At 35.1% G+C, this 21,099-nt stretch overlaps 1 protein-coding gene across 2 annotated transcripts in view; it reads left to right on the forward strand.

The window, feature by feature from the left end:
* The window catches only part of LOC112050759 (semaphorin-2A), a 300,945-nt gene that overhangs the window by 238,877 nt on the left and 40,969 nt on the right, over positions 1-21,099 (forward strand). For both annotated transcript variants that reach the window (XM_052886353.1, XM_024089102.2), the window contains exons 7-8: positions 11,735-12,005; positions 17,222-17,452. In XM_052886353.1, coding sequence (XP_052742313.1) covers positions 11,735-12,005; positions 17,222-17,452 — 502 coding nt within the window. The remainder of the gene's footprint in view (positions 1-11,734; positions 12,006-17,221; positions 17,453-21,099) is intronic.

Genomic DNA, 21,099 nt, shown 5'->3' on the forward strand with positions numbered 1-21,099 from the left:
AGAAACAGTGAGGCTAAAATATTGCAGTATAATCTGCGGTTTGAGTAATGCCCTCACTCCCTCAAGAGGGGGAGGGAGCGTCAGTTTCAAAAATTGAGTGAAATCACATGTACGCAATTGATGGGGCAGTGGCTTGTCGCGCTGGTTCCGACGGCAGACCACTTAGACTTGACATTACCCCTATGGGAATTTGCATTGGTCAATTTCATCATGTTTATGACGCAAATATACTGTATTTACGTGTCGTAATTATAATTATGTTTCAACTGGTTCGCGATGAAAGGGTCGGACTGAAATCCTAGAATTCGATCCCCTGCTGTTGTAACAAAAAAGTAAAAGCTATATTTTGACTATAGCTTTAACTTTTTGAAAAATGCTATGTGAGTTGTGGTCTGATGACAGTACACCCCTATGCACTATTTTGGTCTTTATTATCAATCTATTTAAATAAACAACAAATCAACTGACAATATGTCATCTACATACTACAAGTATATAATATCCACCAGTAGATAAGCACCGGATGATATTTGTATTTTGTATCATAGTATGTAGATGACATTTTGTCAATTGATTTGTTGTATATTTTAATAGGTTGATAATAAAACCAAAATAGGAAATAGGCCAGCAGGTATGCTTAAAGGAAAAATTAAAAGAATTGCAAAAAATCGAGTAAATGTGGTGAGTAAAAATACTTCACGACCTATTTTCATACCTACAAATAAAAAAAATCAAAAATCGGTCGAGTCGTTTCAGGGTAGTCTGACCAAAAACTTTTTTTTTTCTTAAAATTTATATCAAACTGAATTTTGTTAATATTTGTCTTTGTCGTGTTGTATTACATTACATATTAAGACAAATGACGTTCTTAAGATATACATCTTCTCAATTAGGAATGTCTTGAGAAATGTATCTCATAGATGTTACCCGTATGCAGGCTCCCTCACTGGCAGCTATCAATTTATATCTATTCTGTTACAAATGGCGGTTTTCGATTGGAGGGGTATTGGAAACAAACGGCCGCGATTGCATTCCGTTCGCTTGATTTTTATTGTTTTTCTTTTTTTTTTCATAGTCGTGTACGGACCGCGATAAAAATTTCATTTTTCATAATAAATTAACCGAATGCTGTTTTGTTACAAGAGTTTATTGGAAAATATCGGTAAATGTAAAAGAATCAATGACTGTTCATAGCAAACTAAAATTGAAAATTCGGATGGTATATGGAAATATGACCTGACTGGCCTCAATTTAAAATACTCGTACTTTTTATCTATATTTGTCTATTAGTTGTATATTATATATGAGAAGTATATTATTTTGAACCCAATCAATCTCATAATTTTATACAAATATCGGCATTTTTCCAATATGATTGAAACAACCTACTCGTAAATTCCTATATAAAAGCGGAAGATCTCTCGAAATCTCTAAACCGCTGACGTAGAAAGATGAAATTAGACAGGGAGGTAGTTTATAGTTAGCAGACTTCCACTAAATAACGGAGCGACAGAGCCGGATTAAGGAGACCTAAGGGCGTGCGTCCGCTAAAACTAAATTTAAAAATCTAGATACGTAATATTAGTTTTGACTACCACTCCTGAATGTCAAAGTTAAGCTAGATTTTTTATTTGACCTTATAATAAAATATTTTGGTTGACGGCCTCCGTGGCGCAGTGGTATGCGCGGTGGAATTACAAGACGGAGGTCCTGGGTTCGATCCCCGACTGGGCAGATTGAGAGTTTCTTAATTTGTCCAGGTCTGGCTGGTGGGAGGCTTCGGCCGTGGCTAGTTATCACCCTACCGGCAAAGACGTACCGCCAAGCGATTTAGCGTTCCGGTACGATGCCGTGTAGAAACCGAAAGGGGTGTGGATTTTCATCCTCCTCCTAACAAGCTAGCCCGCTTCCATCTTAGACTGCATCATCACTTACCATCGGGTGAGATTGTAGTCAAGGGCTAACTTGTAAAAAAAAAAAAAAGATAAAATTAAAAATTTTGCTACACTGGACCTACGTAGAGTAAACGGAAATCAAAACAAAGCCTTTTACAAAAAAGAGGGCTAAAGCAATGAGATGCAGCCGTTAGCTGAAAGAGATTAGTCAACGCGAGCAATAAAACGAAAGTGATTTGAAACAAACAAAGGTATCGTTTGTTGCCCGTTGTAGCGCGTTCACATTTTGTCTTATTGAAAAGTTAATTAAAATTTGTATTTAATTTATTAATGTATAAAGTATATTTTAATACTCGTATATAAATGTAGAGGCATTGTTATCGACGTTACAGTCTTAAACCACGACGTTTTTTTTTTGGAAAATGACTTATAGAAATTGGAAAATATCAATACTTATTGAACGATTTATAATATGTATAATTTGGCACTCGGGTTATTGAATACCGTACCAAGGGTTTCTTGACACGCATATTTAACATGCATCCACTATTTATAAACTGTAGTAGGTAGTAAATACTGTAGGTATTCGTATCCTAGTCTAATCAAATAAAAAAAAAATGCTTCTGTTTTGACACAACTTATTTTGAATAAAAATTTAAACTTACATTACCTAAGTTATGATATATGTGTTATCTTTTAAACATGTAAACATTATTGATTTACCTATTTATTTTTGAATGAAGTTATTTTTATTAGGGTGTTCATATAAAATTAACTTCATAATCATAATATATAATAATATTACTCTTTTATACGACGTATTTACACACTGTTTATAATATTTATGTGATTTTATATCCGACATTTCCAAAATGAAAACAGAGCCCAAAACGATTTAGTGTAAACGTGTTCACCATTCGCACAAAAATAGGATAATTTGTATAGGTAGCAGATTTAAAACACATCACATTCATCTTGTTCGAATAAATGCGATAAGCCTCGCTTATTGATTGTTCCCATTTAAATTGAAATCGGTAAATCTGTAGCTCGTCACGAATGAAATAAAAGTATTAAAGGTGCGGTCCTGCTATATGAGCAAATATTAAATTAACTGATCCGAAACAATTGCACTTATCACGGCATTGATGCTTTTAATAATATGTTATATTTTGTTTGAGTGAAATATTTAAACAACTCTATTAGTTTACTTCGATTTCTCTTTGTTCGCTAAAGCCTTTAAGTACATACTCAAAATTACTGTTTATTACCATATACTAAATAGCTATTAGACCTAAAATATGTGTTCCTATCAACAAAGTTGTACCTATATTAAAACAATCTTTGAGTAACATATATTCGACTTACTGTTGAGCACGAGTCTCCTCTCAGAAAAGAGGGGTTAGACTAATAGTCCACCACGCTGGCCCAATGCGGATTAGCAGACTTCAGACACATAGAGAATTAAGAAAATTCTCAGGTATGCAGGTTTCCTCATGAAACAATCTTACCAAAGTCTTAAGAGCGCGCAGCGCGTCGGTACGATATGGATAAAATTCGAAGCGCAAACGAGACGCCGAATTATGACATTCACGTGAGTGAAAAGCACGGAGCGATTGACGCGCGACGCAAATTTTATGACGTGAGCGCCAAAACCATTTTTACCTAATTGCAAGTAAATTAAACAACATAACGAAAAACAAAATGGCCATGTTCAAGATATATACCTAATTTTCCAGAATCTGAGATCCAGAACCATTTGTAACCACCAAATTACATATTGCACACTCTTAACTTATAAGCATTGACATGTATTATTTCATTTAACACTTGCTTTTTTGCTTTACGTATATAAGGTACATTTAACGACGACGATCCTATATTAATCATAGAATGTTCCACAGTGAAATACGTTTACATTTTTTATTCCCGCAAATTACATTCAAATTAGGTGCAAACATTTTTTATCTCTCAATTGGCAATCCGACGCCAGTTTAGTGTCATACGCGGCCGTCATTACCGCAATTATAACGAGTGTAGCCGACGCCGCGCCGCGCGAAGTGCACTTGGGAAAATCACTTTATAAGCTATATAGTGCATTCAGCTAGCACGCAGATGATCTCATGTGAACATTTTCGTGCACGACTGTACCTCCGCCGGTAAACTCCATACGAACTACGTAAAAAGTAGCATTCAGACAACGTTTTTATCGTTTTCTCTCATTAAGATTCTAGGAGGTGGATAGCGAACATGAGTTTATGAAGGAAACTTGCCTGTGTGGAGCTCGTACTTGTTTTCTTACTGCGAATGCTTCGTTCTTAGTAAACCAATGTTGATATGCGAAACACGGGGTAAAGTTTCTGCGGGAGCGCAGCAAATTGGAACTTTTGCTGAACATCGGTTATGACAAACCTAATGTTCGCTTTTAAAGTTAGTTATGTACAGATTTCGTGGAAGTTCTTCCGCAAAAGTCGGTTGCATGTAATAAAATGACGTTTAAGTTTCTATTAAATATCTCTTTTTTGCATAAAAATAATGCAATAGGCAACTAAAAATTAAGATTTTTTTTTTGAGAATTGAATAGAAACGAGATAAATTGAACAAAAAATTTTGTCCAAAAATTCTTACTTTGAAAATGACGTAAATATGAATATTTCAAACAAAAGGTTTTCTATAGTAACAGTTGACGAAACACTGTCTGTCAATTCTCGGTGTACTATTTAAAACATCTAATACTACTATCACGTTTTTCATCGTACTTTCGGTTTTGCAATCATCATTGTTTTTCCAAACATATGATAATATAATTTTAACGAAAGTGGCATTAATAGCAAGTAGTAACGTTATTTTAACGAAAAACAAGTAATATTAATGTAATATCGATAAAGTCATCTCTACTATTATAAAGGGGTAAAGTTGATATTTTAGGGGGTAATCTCTATATTAAAATAAATAAGGGGGTTAGACCAATAGTCCACCACGCTGGCCCAATGCAGATTGACAGACTTTAGAATTAAGAAAATTCTCTCGTATGCAGGTTTCCTCACGATGTTTTCCTTCACCGTTTGAGACAGGTGATATTTAATTTCTTAAAATGCACACAACTGAAAAGTTGGAGGTGCATGCCCCGGACCGGATTCAAACTCACACCTTCCGGAATCGGAAGCAGGAGTCATCCACTGTTCTATCACGGCTCTTACAAAAAAATATTTCATTTAAAAATCGAACTCAGGTAAGAAGCGAATATTTCAAACATAAAGTCCGTATCAGTACAATGAATCTCTATTACCAATGTTTATGGCGTGTAAGCGGAATCCGAATTCATATTTCAGAAGACATTCCGCCCCACAGCACAGGTGCAATATGTGCTATTCGATATCGAACCAATACCGTTTGCGTTGCTATCATTGTCCTGTTTTGATGGCAACTGTAAAAGCTATAAACGCTCTTGAGATTAGAATTTATAGTGCAATTGTACATTATCGTTACGAGTTTTTTACCGTTTTCCTATCAATGGCTTCTTATTGATAACAGAGCTAATTTAGGTGGCAATGAAACAAAATTTTGTGACAGTGAAGCTAAGATGTTTAAATATTAATATTTTAGGAATAGTAATTAGGAATTAGTGATCTATACTAATATTATAAAGCTGACAATTTGTTTGTTTGTTTGATTGAACGCGCTAATCTCGGGAACTACTGGTCCGTTTTGAAAAATTCTTTCAGTGTTAGATAGCCCATTTATCGAGGAAGGCTATAGGCTATATTTTATCCCCGTATTCCTACAGGAACGGGAACCACGCGGGTGAAACCGCGCGGCTTCTTCTAGTTAATAATAAATCTTACATTTACCTATTTAAATCTCTAGGGTGTCAAAGATGAATTTAGAAAAAAATGCAAATCTAAATAAAAAAATTGTCATGTCAGATTTATTTTAACTAGGGTAGAGGAAACACCTAAAAATTTTCAGATGAAAATTCTTTCCTCTAATAGGTACGAACTGTAATGATTCTTCAAGGTAGGCAAGTACTCTAAGTGCAACTATATGACAGTAATTATTAAATTTCTTAACAAATAAATTTAAAGACATCTATACTAATATTATAAAGATTTAAAAGTATGTGTAGGGGGTAAGCTCTGGATCTACTAAACTAATTTGGAACATTCTTTTACCACGAGAAAGCCACGTTATTTGTGAGTGTCAAAGGCTATATTTTATCCCCGTATTCTCACAGGTACGCGAACTACGCAGGTAAATCCGTGGAACGTCTTCTAGTAGTTATACTTTAACAAAGTTATTCTTTTCTTGATACTGTTTTTTTCCAAAAAAAGAAATTCGGCAAGTATTATACAATAATTATGTTCATATTTTATGCCAAAAGTTTGTGTCGATCTCATTATTTGATAGTGACACTGTTGCCGAAACTTCACCCGCGGCATCCTGCAATTTAAAGGTCCTTTGTGTACACGAAAGTTCCTCCCGGCACAATAAATGAGGCATAATGACGTCATAATGTACGCATATCTATACATTATTTCCATTATTAACTGTAATAATATACCTATGTTACAAAGCCGCGAAAATTTAATCAATTCCTTTATAAATATGCTATGAAACATTCGGTTTTTCTTGCTTGTAAGATATTCTCTAGAAGCCCGAGATAAGAAAGTTGGTGTCATTTTAAACCTTCGTACTTCTTACTGATCTAACCCTTCTTTCCTTTTTTTCTAATCCTCGGAGAGCAAGTTCAGTTGTCTATTCCGGTCTTTATCTTTAAAATTTGTTAGATCTTAAAAGTTAAACCCCACTAGGACATCGCTGAGAAGAAGTAATCGTTATTCGTTACAGAGACATACATTATCACCATAAGCCCGTCATTATGCACTGAAGTAGCATGGTGGTACTAAGCTTCAAATCTCCTCTGCTATTAGAAGAGAGGCTGGATTTTTAGTGTGCCATTGAAAATAGACTAATTATTATGAAAATATTATCTATAAACATGTTTCATACAAAAAATATTTTTTATAAAGTTATAAATTTTTATATAAATTGTAATATCATTAATTTATATTAAATATTACCACAATGTTTCAAACCTTTGTTTACTATTAGTTCTACGGAGGGAGATGGCTCTACCCGTAGGTGAAGGTAATCTAATTCAGCATGTTGCACCTGAGTTCGCTTACTTGCAGCTCAAGTTTTTACGATACATAGGTTTTGAAGTCGTTCTTTACAAGAACACACGTAAAATGTTTTATATTATAATATTATTTACAATGTAGGTAGATATTATAAAATGTGTGTGTCACTGTAAATTTTATCAGTTATTTCTTATAACTGCGCTTTCCGGTGCGGGTTCGTCATACCAGCACCTTGAGACCCCAACTTTCATTGGCTCTGCGAACTATGTAGCCTGTCCATTGCCTCTTCAGCTTCGCGACTCGCTGAGCTATGTCAGTGATTTTGGTTCGTCTATAGATCTCCTATATTCTGATTCGATCACGCAGAGATCTTAGCATAGCTCGCTCCATCGCTTACTGAGTGATAGAGCCTTCTAATAAGGCCCATAGTTAGCGACCAAGTCTCACACATCATCATTGTGATACAACATAGGTAATATATAAAATCTTATTCCAATTTCTATTCATACCTTACATAAAATGAAAAGCTATTAAGTACACATTCGAAAGTGATTAGCTCATTGGTACATACGAGTACTAAACGCGGCTTCTACCGACTTCTTAAACACAAAGCGGGCACATCAATACGAAGCTGGGAATCATTTATAGCTCGAAGTTTCGTACACCGTACCTACATTCTGTGTTGGCAAACCTCAATACCAATATATTGCAAACGTACGACCCGACGTGAAGGAGGATCGAATGCAGGATCGTTGCACCTGAGACCGGACTAAAGTTTTTACTACATATGAGTTTTATAGTCTGTTTCTCTTTAGAACGTAAAGCTTGTTTGAGATACATACCGATTTAAGTTACTAATGTAAGCTTTGCGTTAGCGTACTTGTGGGAACATAAAGTTTAAATATTTCAAAAGTTCTAAGTTTAGTTTGAGATGCACTCACAAATCGAGGCATGAGTCGATTGTGAATCTAGATTTCAGTTTATGTATGTCCCCTGCTGAATATTGGTTTTGCTAGAAGGAGCTATACTTTGTATCTTAATAGTTTTCTACTACTTACTTTTTATTTGCCATTGACTTGATTGATATGTTCTATGTATCCAAAAAATTGGTCTGAGGTTTGATCATCCAATGGACTGTTTTTTATTGTGCTTACTATTTGCTTGAACAGTGACTTTCCATTTTTCTTGATTAAGGTTATGTTCTCATATTGCCATTGACAAAGTGGGCAAAAAATAATTAATCGATTAAGTAGTTAAGGTTTAGAGGTAAAACAAACAAACACACTGTCGAATTTATAATAGAAAATAATATAATTACATTTTTCAATCATATTAGTTAATAACTGGACTTAATATGCCTCTAGCACGGACTTCCAAACACAACAGTTTTGAGCCGCCAGCATCCAGTGGCTCCTTTTTTTATTCTTTACAAGTTAGCCCTTGACTACAATCTCACCTGATGGTAAGTGATAATGCAGTCTAAGATGGAAGCGGGCTAACTTGTTAAGAGGAGGATGAGAATCCATACCCCTTTTCGGTTTCTACATGACATCGAACCGGAACGCTAAATTGTCGGCTAGCCACGGCCGAACCCTCCCACCAGCCAGACGTGGACCAATTAAGAAAATCTCAATCTGCCCAGCCGGGGATCGAACCCAGGACCTCCGCTTTGCATATCCACCGCGCATACCACTGCGCCACGCAGGCCGTCAAACAACAGGCCGTACCTACAACCCGCCTGATCTCCTATATCAATACGTACTCAATTTTAATTCCACACATAAAAAGGTTGATGAATGTCTACAATAGAATGCTATATATAAGAAAGTACAACCTCAATATACTCGTAGCTCTGTGTTCGGTGCATTTGCAACCTCAATATTAATAAATTTCAACGTGCGATTGGAAGCGAAGGAGAATCGATGGGGAATCACAACACCTGAGTTTGCTCTCTTCAATATAACATATCGAAACCATTCTGTAAAACTTCCCGTACAGTTTATGTTCAGACAAAGATATTTTTTTTTTTCAATATTTAAATAAATAATGTTTAAATTATGAAAAAATAACAGTTAGTCTTTTATTATGTTGACGGTATAAAAATAAAAGTTTTTATTAAATAAAATATTTATATATATTATTATAAATATTTCGACGGCCTCCGTGGCGCAGTGGATTTACAAGTCGAAGATTCTGGGTTCGAACCCCGGCTGGGCGGATTGAAGTTTTCTTAATTGGTCCAGGTTTGGCTAATAGGAGGCTTCGACCGTGGCTAGTTACCACCCTACCCTAAAGAATAAAAAATAATATATATTGGTATTTAAACAAGTAAGTTATATACATATGTAACTCAGTTTAAGGTTCACAAACTTAGTACTTTTTGTATTTTACAAGTTTTTCGGGATAATTGAAAAATAAATGAACTTGTATTTCGTTTCTTTTTGGCTATTCATGTAATCGGGCACAAAAACTTCCGAATATTGGACTTAAAATCCCCGACCTCAAAAGATGCAAATCCCTTCAACGAAGTTTCACACAATGTGTAATAATTACAGCAGCGGACGATGCCGTGGAAGCTTGAAGATGCTAATTTTGTAAACAAACAAAGCGAAGGCCTAATGAAGGTTGCCGGTCTGTCCACAACTTTCTTATTCCAAGGAAGGCCCCGGGGCTCTTCCGTCCGATTCATTGCGTTGTTTACTCTGGACTTACGCTCACTTAGATGGGGAAAATAATGATGTGCTGCGAAGAGAGTGCCGATGTTTTGATGTATTTTTTTATTATTATTATTTTTTTTAATTATTGCATTCGTTGTGGTTATTTCTTCTTTTCGCCGAATTCGGAAACTATGACAGTCAATTAAAAATAAATATTTACTTAAAATATTTTTAAGTTGACGATTTCATTTCCATTTTTTTTAATTTTTTGTGCATTTTCTTGTCATGGATACGATATTAATAGAATTTTATGATATTATAACTACGGCTCAATAAATACGAATGTTATTTCATATTTTTTTAGTAAAGGTTTACCAAAAAAATATGTTTTTTTACTAAAATATAAAAAATAGGTTTTAATTATATAAGTTTGACTACAAGTATTTTCTAGGACAAAATTAGTCAGACAAGTAAATAAGATAATAATTATACGGATTCTTTATTCAATAAATATTCGTTGTACAATTTATTATTTAGATTCTCGGATCGCCGCTTTCGGTGTCAAATTTTATTTTGTAATCCAATCCTCGAACATTTCGGCCTAATTGAGTTAACAAGCTGAGTTTGAGAACACCGGTTCGATTACTTTGTTAACACAGCTTACACGTTGTCCGACAACTTATAAGGCTACAGCGGTTCGCTGTTAAAAGTAAAGAACAAGAAACGACCCTTTCTGCGCCCGAGGCGTTCGTCGCGGGCACGTCCTCGCACGCCTAATTTAATCCTCGGCTTATTGAAATAAAAACGACATAGGTTTTCGACAGGTGCCGCGGGCGAGCGAGGGGGAGGGTCACAGGTGCCTGCGATGGTCGCAGCGTCGTTAAAATTTACATAAAGTCTCAATCCACCGCGACGGGCCTCGGTGCCGACCCCACGTTTATGCTACATTTAGTAATTTTATGATAATTTCGAAAACCGTACCGCCACCCATCGCATTATACTAATAGAGGAGTTGGCTGGAAAACGCCTGTACGACGTCGAAAATGTCCGGCGCTCCTTCCCAAATAATAAGTTTCGGTCAATAAATCGCTCCGGACGTGAAACGGACGTGGATTTTTTTGGAAAAAATTAGTCGCAGATGTGTTTTCGAGTACGAGCCGGGGTGGGCAGTGCGCTAGACGCATAAATCCACTCGTTAGGTGATGGTTTTTTTAGTGGCTTTGATTAATAGCGCTTAAAATCGAAGTGTTTGAAAAAAATAATATTTACCACTGATCATTAAATTCACACTTCGTATTCGGATCGATGCAAATTGTCGTCTACTATATATATACACTACAGCCTTTCTTAATGAGTACTGTTTACCAAAAACAAAAATAAAGGTATAGATCGTCATTTCACACCTAATAATAATTAGGTATAATTAACTAATTCTTAAATAAATGAAAATAAATTCGATTAATAAGCTTAGAACAATTAGATCAATTAATATATATTTTTTAAAATAATATTTACCATATCTTTTAAATATGACCAATATTTACCATTTCCCTCCAACTAGTCGGGAAAAACTGTATTAGGAGTAGGTACGACAATAGACCAACGGAGCGGGGATCGGACCACCACCCCTCGATGATGAGTCCGACCGCTCTTACCATTGAGCTATTGAGGCTCTATAATGTTTTTATATGACACTAGCGGACGCACGCGACTTCGTCCGCATAAAACTCGATGTAAACTTTCAACTACCACCTTTTTTTTTTGTTGCTAAACAGCACTCATCAATTAAGGCTGTACAGGTGCTAGGTCTTTGATGCTTCTTTGTTCGAAGATTTTAGGGTGGGAATAAAAACTAGTTACCACCCTACCGGCAAAGACATACCGCCAAGCGATTTAGCGTTCCAGTACAATGCCGTGTAGAAACCGAAAGGGGTGTGGATTTAGCCCGCTTGTATCTTAGACTTCATCACTTACCAGGTGTGATTGTAGTCAAGGGCTAACTTGTAAAGAATAAAAAAAAATAAACGCTGTTGTTTTGTTTCAGTCGAACCTGACGCACCTGCCGCGACACGAATACGTGCCAGGCATCGGCATGGGCGTCGCGAAGTGTCCCTACGACCCGGCCGACAACTCCACCGCCCTGTGGGTGGAGCGAGGCAACCCGGGATCGCTGCCCGCGCTCTACTCCGGCACTAATGCGGAGTTCACGAAAGCGGACACCGTGATCTTCAGAACCGACCTCCACAACTTGACGACGGGCCGGCGGGAGTTTTCTTTTAAGCGCACTTTGAAATACGACTCCAAATGGCTAGACAGTGAGTATACATTTTTACATATTACAGCAAAAGTCTTTGATGGACAGACCTATGCTTAGATTTTTTTTTTTAATGTTGTCAGGCAACGCGTTGCCACTAAGCTATCTGACGCCTAGATCATTGATTTCTCATATTATCGCAAATCCTACTAAACGCGAAAGTTTGTATGGATGTTTGTTTGAATGTTTGTTACTCTCTAATGCCGCTACTACTGAACCTTTTTCTAAAATTTGGAATGGAAATATATTTTACTCTGGATTAACACATAGGCTACTTTTTATCCCGGAAAAGTCATGGTTCCCGTGGGATTTGTGAAAAACTGAATTACACATTGACGAAGTCGCCGGCGTCTGCTAGTAAGAAATCATATTGACAACACAAGCTTTCATCTTATTTAATGAATTGACTAACGCAAGTCTGGCCCCAACAGTCCCCTACAGCATTAAGCAGCTTATATCCATTGTCAGACTATAGATAGGTAACACGATAAACGCAATCATTGTCCTAGAAAGCTTGATGGATGAATTCCTAAATCAATGATTCGTGAATCTGCAATCAGTCGGTAGGTGATGATTAGAATTGTTACATATTATCGGCCGACGAATTAGAGTGGAATTGCTCTGTTTGTTAAACAATGGAAATTAAACTGTTTTCGGTCTAACGGGCTGTAATGTTCCCCCAATCTTTGCCCGTTAATATTGGTGCCAGTAACCATAATACCTCGTATTTCCTAACCCTCGATTCCATTTCTTTGTTTATTGCTTTCGATATTTGTTTAGCTATAAGGTAATTTATTGTAAATGGGAATTTGTAATTTTACTCGTTTATACGTAAACCTAATTTTATTTTTTATTGTGTTATTTTATTGTTACTCTACTATATCCCGCGGTTTAACACCTGTTTCAAAGTTGCAATGATGTTATCAACCCATATTCGGCTCACTCCTGAGCTCGAGTCTCCTCTCAGAATGAGAGGGGTTAGGCCAATAGTCCACCACGCTGGCCCAATGCGGATTGGTAGACTTCACACACGCAGAGAATTATGAAAATTCTCAGGTATGCAGGTTTCCTCACGATGTTTTCCTTCACCGTTTGAGATACGTGATATTTCATTTCTTAAAATGCACACAACTGAAAAGTTGAAGATGCGTGCCCCGGACCGGATTCGAACCCACACCCTGTGAAATCGGAAGCAGAGGTCATATCCACTGGGCTATCACGACTCTCGTCTATTTGCAATACCAGACTAAAATTTTTCTTTGCTTATATTAATTAAATTCCGTTCCTGTTCTGATTTTTTTTAATATTTGTATATAATTTATTTATACCAAATGGGTGCAAAAATGCAATATGATTCATTAATTATAAATACAAAGTCTGTCTGTCCTTTTTACTGCTAAACCGCTGACTTTTGTGAATTACACAAAGAAAAATCCAGTCAGCTAATTATTCAAGTTATATCTGTTATAGTCGGTCCATGGTATATGAATAATGTAGTATACTAATATGTATACCTACTTAATAGAGTTAAAAAGCAGATTTTTTCAGTCCTGACCATCCGCTACTAATAATCTACGTATTATAAAACTGTTATGTTACGTGTTTGAGAGATATTTTTGACAATGCAATTCAGTTAAATACAAACAGACGATCTCAGAAATGTAAATTTTTCACATTTACATAAATTATATTAGTAGAATTGGAATATAATAGAGTGTAATGAGACAGAATGTCGAAAACAATTGCACAATCACGAATAGAGTGTCCCATCTAACTACATATATAACAGAGATCGATTCTACTCGTATTTGCGGTAACGCACGCCATTGTGTGTCGAAGCTATTCTCGTAACCGATCAAGCGCGTAGAATTTACCTAGCCTAATTTACGGCCATTGTTTCAAAACACGGCTATAATTTTGAAAATTATTGCGCATATCGAAATCGCGTTACACGCATTGTGATTTTGTTCGTTCCCGTGTTACAAAGCTACTTTTGTTTTGTAAACGGGTTACGATAATATCAAATATGTATCAAAAAATGAATCCCAATTTCCTTTGGTCATGCCATAATTCATTCATCTTTTTTAAGTTATTAAATTATTTGCAAAAGGTTACGAAAAGTTAGGTAAAACGCTCAAAAAATTGGAAAATTTTAGAAAATTCAACGACCGTCTTTAGTGTTCATTATTTCTTATTCAATCACTTGAACTGAACGGATTTGGGTGACCCGCATCTATCTTAGATTGCATCATCATTTACCATACCATTTAGATGAGATAGTAGTCTAGGGCATCTTGTAAAGAACAAAAAAAAACCTTAACAAAAATATTACTAGGAGCTGCGTGAGTGTCCAGGGGCTCCAACGAGCTGCTAGATATTAACATTTAAATATAGGAAATAGGCGATTCGATACGTAATTTATTATTTTCATCTCATAACGACAAGGACGATGAGTTAATTTAAATTTAAAATTAATTACTTTATTTGATAAAAAAAACTACCATTAAAATATTTCAGCATCAAAAATAATAATCACGCAAAATTATTTAATTAATTTTATCGATAACACTTTCATATATTGACTTGTTAATAAATCTAAGTAAAAAGAAGTAGAGCTACATATTAAGAAGTGTAAATTAATTACTTAATATTATTGAATATTAAAAAAAAAACTTATGTTTAAAATATTAAATCACCCGAGATGGCAAATAAAACTTTACCTAATTTATTTATATAAGAATAAGGAACATAAAATTAACCTAAGTATTAATAATTATCTATTCTTTATCAAACAACAGAGTTTACCAGCCCTTGTTGCGATTAAATAATTTATTGCAACATAAATTTGGAAGGTAAACCTTATTAAATTTTAATACACCGTAAGCTTTATTATACTGTAATCTATGGAAACAATACCATGACAGTGTTAATAAGAACGTATTACTGTGGTAATATCCAATTTCTATGCATACATTATGGCCATATTAAATTGTGAGACCATTACTTAGGACTCGAGAGTACTTGTAAAAGCTATTAATAATCGTCTTCATAAATTTTCATTGCTATTAAGTTTACTATCAAGAATGTCGAATCAAGATGGATAGATATTTTAGGCTAAGTAAAAGATATTTTTTTTATATTTTCCTTGAGTCTTAGGATTTTCGGTATCATAGAAAATACAGCCGAAACAACATCATTTAAAAAGGTGTAATGTTCACACATTTTAATGCTGCTTGACAGCACAAAATGGTATAGTAGTACTTTCCCTGTGGGTCAGATGAAGATCTCTTTCACAAAGAGTTATACAGCTACCATATGAGCTACCAATATTTTAAAAACAGCTGTCTCACCGTAAAATCACCGTGTGACGATACAGTCAAAAACAGCCAACTAATCATACCATATTTCTTATTCCCTCGTTTCTATACAAAAAATCCCTATCTTTCTGTACAGTAAGATCTTGAAATCGCACTGGCGTAGATTCAAATATGCACAGACTCTTGACGAACCTGTATTGGAGGCGTAATTTTCCATACATTGTTTCGGTTCTTATAGTGCCTCCCCTAGCTAAAAACATTATGCACACCGCTGTATAAAACCTCAGCCAAAGCTGACATTAAACAAAAATTTAGTAGCCAAAACTGCTATACATATTAACTACTAGGACAATACCCAAAATCAGATAGAGATATAAGAAGTACCACCTTGAAAGTAGCCGCTCTGGCGTTTATGGATTCAAATATGCACAGACCTGTATTGGATACGGAATTTTCCATACATTGCTTCGGTTCATATAGTGCATACCCTAGCTAAAAACCTCATGCACACCGCTATATAAAACCTCAGCCAAAGCTGACATTAAGCAAAAATTTAGTAGCCAAAACTGCTATACATATTAACTACTAGGACAATACCCAATATCAGATAGTATAAGAGAGTCGTGTGGCTTTAATCTTTAGCACGCGTCGATTTCATTTCGGCTCGCAACAAATGAGCACGTATTAATGTGAGCCAGGAAACGCCTCGAACATGACATAATTGACACACGACTTCATCTAATATTTATTGCATATCAGGGAATATAACAGCAATTTGATACCGCTGTATTAACAGCGCGACTGTACCTCGAACATATAAAATTTATGTGCGTAATTAAAGCAAAATATAATAACGCAGTTGTGCGTAATGGCACTGACAAATCTTTTGGGTTGCGTTTAATATTTATTAAAATTAAAACTAGTTTGGTGCGTGCGTCATACTCATTGTAATGAGCTTTTGCAACTTTATTTTCATTAGCCCGGTTCGCAGCTAACTGATGAGGTATTACTGCGTGAAAAACATTTAACAATTTTGTTAAACGAATATTTAATTTTTGATTTACCACGTTTTATTATAATTTTGCCTGTTTTGAATCGAATAGGTTATAGTATAAAGCATTACAGGTGCAGTACTCGATTTGATTTTCAAAAATATCTAAAACTTCCGTTAAAATCTTACATTAACGCAAACATAGTAAAAGTATAAATAAATAATAAAAAGAGTTTACAATACGGTAGAAATTATAAGAAATAGATCAATAGACAATATAATTGTAGTCACGTTTTTGATGTTTAATGGGTATACATTGATAACTATTGTTTTTAAACTTGCGAGATCTTCTTAGGATGGCCTAAGAAATGGTGAGAGATGGTGAGTGTAAATATGGATTTACACTCACCATCAAATGTGATTTGTGCCTATTTCATAAATAATATACATCACATCAGTTCCCCGGAGGATTTTTATTTGTGTAGGTGTATTATGGTAGTTGGTAGAAATTTAAATAAAGAAAGAAATTTTAATAAAGACGCGTGCTTGTATTAATGTGTCTACAAAGTTTATGAATTTACAACGATAAGGATATTGAAATGTCTTAACTTCACAAGTTTTTCAAATTATTCAAATAAAATTAACTTGGTTATCGTTTTAAGAATGTTTACATTCAATCGCCATTCACAACTGATCACTATAGGTACAGTGACAACTATCGGACGCCAATATTGTTATTGCCTTTGGAAAGTTCATTTGGAATAGACCTACCGCTGGATTGTTAGACCTCGAAAAACTAATGTGAAACTTACTGATACATACTTTACATTACCTTTTGTAGAACAGCATACTGTACATATTATAGAACTTAAGACGCAATGTAATTGAAAATTAAAATTTCTTTTCTAGAACCAAACTTCGTGGGTTCCTTCGACGTCGGCGAATACGTGCTGTTCTTCTTCCGAGAGACGGCAGTGGAATACATCAACTGTGGCAAGGCGGTGTACTCAAGAGTAGCTCGTGTCTGCAAACAAGACACGGGCGGGAAGAACATCCTCAGCCAGAATTGGGCCACTTACCTGAAAGCACGACTTAACTGCAGCATCCCTGGGGAGTTCCCGTTTTATTTTAATGAAATACGTAAGTGCTTCATTTAACACTTTACTTTATATTCGTAAGAGTTGTTAGCTGGAAATAACAAATTCGAAATTTGTTTGTTCCCCAAGTGGGCTTAGTTTGTAAGCACTTCTGCAACGTCAGGTTTGACTAATTTTAGAGACTACCTAAAGATTCGGAAGGTAGATTGGGGTGAGAAGAGCTGGTAAGAAACACAAAGTAAATCTCATTTTTAAGATATTTTCATAAGCTTGGAGACAAATATTTGTGAGTTTAGTGATATCGCTTAATAAACGGAAAGTCCTGTTTTAGCTTCCCAGTTTTCTCGACCTTAATGACGAAATAATAGAAGTCGACCATCTGAGAATGGCAGGTCTTGTAAGAGTATCTATCCTTTCTATGGTAAGGCTTATGTCCATTTGTGTGCCTGACTTAAAAGAATTAAAAACGTTTAATAATATCGCATAAAAGTCTACAAACATAGAAAGATCGTATATGTTTTAATTATTTTTAATGCAGATAAAGGAATGCATATTTATATATTTATATCATAACTAGCCGACGCCGCGCGGTTTAACCCGCGTGGTTTCCGTTCCCGTAGGAATACGAGGATAATATATAGCCCATAGCCTTCCTCTATAAATGGGCTATCTAACACAGGAAGAATTTTTCAAATCAGACCAGTAGTTCCTGAGATTAGCGCGTTCAATCAAACAAACAAACAAACTCTTCAGCTTTATAATATTAGTATAGACTATGCACAAAGTAAACTAAAACTCCACAGATTTTGTTTGAAGGCATTTCCCGTAATACAAAGCGGAAATCCCATTCGTTCCGCCGTTTCAAAACTTTCACCCTACACGCTAAATATTGCAATTTTCCACAGTAAGTACGATTCAGTATATCCAGTCTGACTTACCGATCTCCGACAACTGCTCCACCCTAATCCCGAACAGGCAAACATTGACTGTCAATCTGTAGCAAACATTTCACTTCGAAATTCAATAGCGCATAGCAAGATTTAGAACGACAAAAGTCTAGCCAATTCCTCTCTGGAGCCGGGAACTCCGTCTGCCTCATATAATATTAACGTTTACCGCTTCGCCTTCACCACGGTTTTTCACGCGCCCCCATTGCATACCTGCATAACTTATGAGCACGTAATAGGTACGTTCAAGTGTTTCTGTGTACATTCACGTTTCAGCGTGATTAGATCCGTTGGCAAACTTGCGGTAATTAAGCTTACGTCTTACCACATCTACATCCTCGTCGCAATTGAGGGTATTATGAATGAAATTGCAATTGATATTACGACACGGAATTAAAGCGTTAGTTTAGTTTTAACGTTTTCTATGATCTGTGTATTATTTATTTATTTATTGTCACCAACAACGGCAACTATACTAATAGCATTAACAACTGAGTCTTAGGGCCATAAATCATTTCTCTATATCTATCTCGCTTGCACTTATGGGTCTTATGGAGCCGTCTAGTGAAGGGTGTAACAATGAAAGACATATTATCGATAAGTAAAGTTTATTATCGTATCTTGTTCACAAAATTAAAAAAATTAACAATATTTGATTTAATATAATACATATTTCATATTATATAATTATTAACTAAATAAAATTAATCTTCATCTGAGTCTTCATCATCAGAATCTTCGTCTTCTGCCAAATTTATTATATATTAGTATCCATAGTGCGCAACGAGTAACACATGAATGTATTTATTTAATTGCAGTAAACACATTTATAGCAAAAAAAATACGCAATGCAATTACATTAGAAACCGACCAATCAGAATCGTCCAAATCATTATTGACTCATCATTAGCACGTGCGCAGGTAGCCGTTTATCGATAATTAGGGTGCGCAGGTAGGCGCGCTGCACATTCCTATCTTTTTTGACTTTTATGACCGGACGACTCAGATGATAATGCGCATACTATAGCAACATTTTTCAACGACACTAAGATTTTTCCCTTAATCTCTTAGAAGAATCTCAGTAAGAAAAATCTTAGTGCTAGTGCCTAACGAAGCCACGTATATAGAACAGCGTTGTTGTCCGGTTAAAAAATAAAAATTAAACTACTCTAAAAACTATCTCGTAAAAAAGGACAATTACAATAAATAAATGAGAAAAACATCTATGATTTTTTAAAAGAGCAAATGCCGTTCAAGACCTTGGTATTTGAAGGTCCTAAGAGACTTATGTCCAGCAATCGATTCAATTGGTAGAACGATAATGTTTGCTGAGTTTGTTGTGGGCTCTTCTCGGACCGAGGCACGTTTGGAACCCTCGTGACTTTAATTTTAGTTTTCGAATTTAATTACCACCATTCAATCGTAATATACCTTGACGTTTCAAAAGTGCTTATAAACGAAACCTAATCAAAATAAATGAATTGCGAATTTGAATAAAAAATAATGTTACTGAATATAATTATGGAAAATTACCAACATTTTTAAATGGAAAGAGTGAAAAAGCAATACAAAAAGCCTTATGTTTAACTATTACACACAGTTTAACACATATTTTTATATTCTCTTAGGTGTTATTTTTATAACACATATAAAATTATATTTCAAATATTTACCTATTCACGTGAGGAATGCTCTGCCTTCGAGAAGCGAGGAATTTTTCACTTCGAGCATAATTAAATAGCCGTTATATTTAATGTGCTTTATGCTTAAAAAATTTAATTTACACAACATTTTTTATTGCAAGAATTTTAATTAATAAATATATTTACAGTTTTGTCTTTTATTGGCAACGTAAAATTGCAAACATCAAATAAATTGTCGTTTTATAGGCAATATTATTTCATATTTGTAATTTAATTAACGTACTCGTAGAAATCGTATTTTAAAACCAATCTTTTGCATATAATCCTACACATTTTTATCATTAACAGCCGATGGACGTCCACTGCTGGATATAGGCCTCTTGCATGGACTTCCAAACAAAACGGTCTCCCTATTTAGCGGCTCCCTGCAACTTGCTTGATATCCTCGGTCCACATATTGGGGGATCGATATTCCTACACATTGCACCAGAATTTGTCAAGATAAATGAACCGAAATTCGATCGGCTTATCATGTTTACTTTAGGAGTTCCTATGACTTCCTATACCATCACCAGACCAGCTTAATGGTAGCATAATATTAAATTATCTTCGAAGACACGGAAGTATAGTAAATTTTACTCTGAAATGGTTCTAATTTAGCTTTCATGAATTGACACACATCATCATTTTTATGTTTCAATTAATTCTAACTAGTAGTTCTTGAGATTAGCGCGTTCAAACAAACAAACTCTTCAGTGTGCCTAGTGGCAGTTTTCAATGTTTTCATACCATACTGTGACTATCGCGTGACCGTAAACGCGATTTTCTAAGGTACAGGGTAGTTGACTCATATCAAATTGAATATAAACAATATTAATTTTGTGTGGCACATGGAATAAGGGTCCGAAATATATCGATATCAATTAATAAAAGATAAGGATTTCTTATAAAACTTAATTTAAATATCACGTATTTTTTCAAATTTTCTTAATGTAAAAAACGCTGTCGTCCATTTTTAACCGATTTCAAAAAATTCTTTTCTCAATTCGACCGTATATATATTTTTTTCATCATCATCATCATCATCATCATCATATTTT

This window comes from Bicyclus anynana, chromosome 16 (genome assembly GCF_947172395.1).
Source record: "Bicyclus anynana chromosome 16, ilBicAnyn1.1, whole genome shotgun sequence".
NCBI lineage: Eukaryota > Metazoa > Arthropoda > Insecta > Lepidoptera > Nymphalidae > Bicyclus > Bicyclus anynana.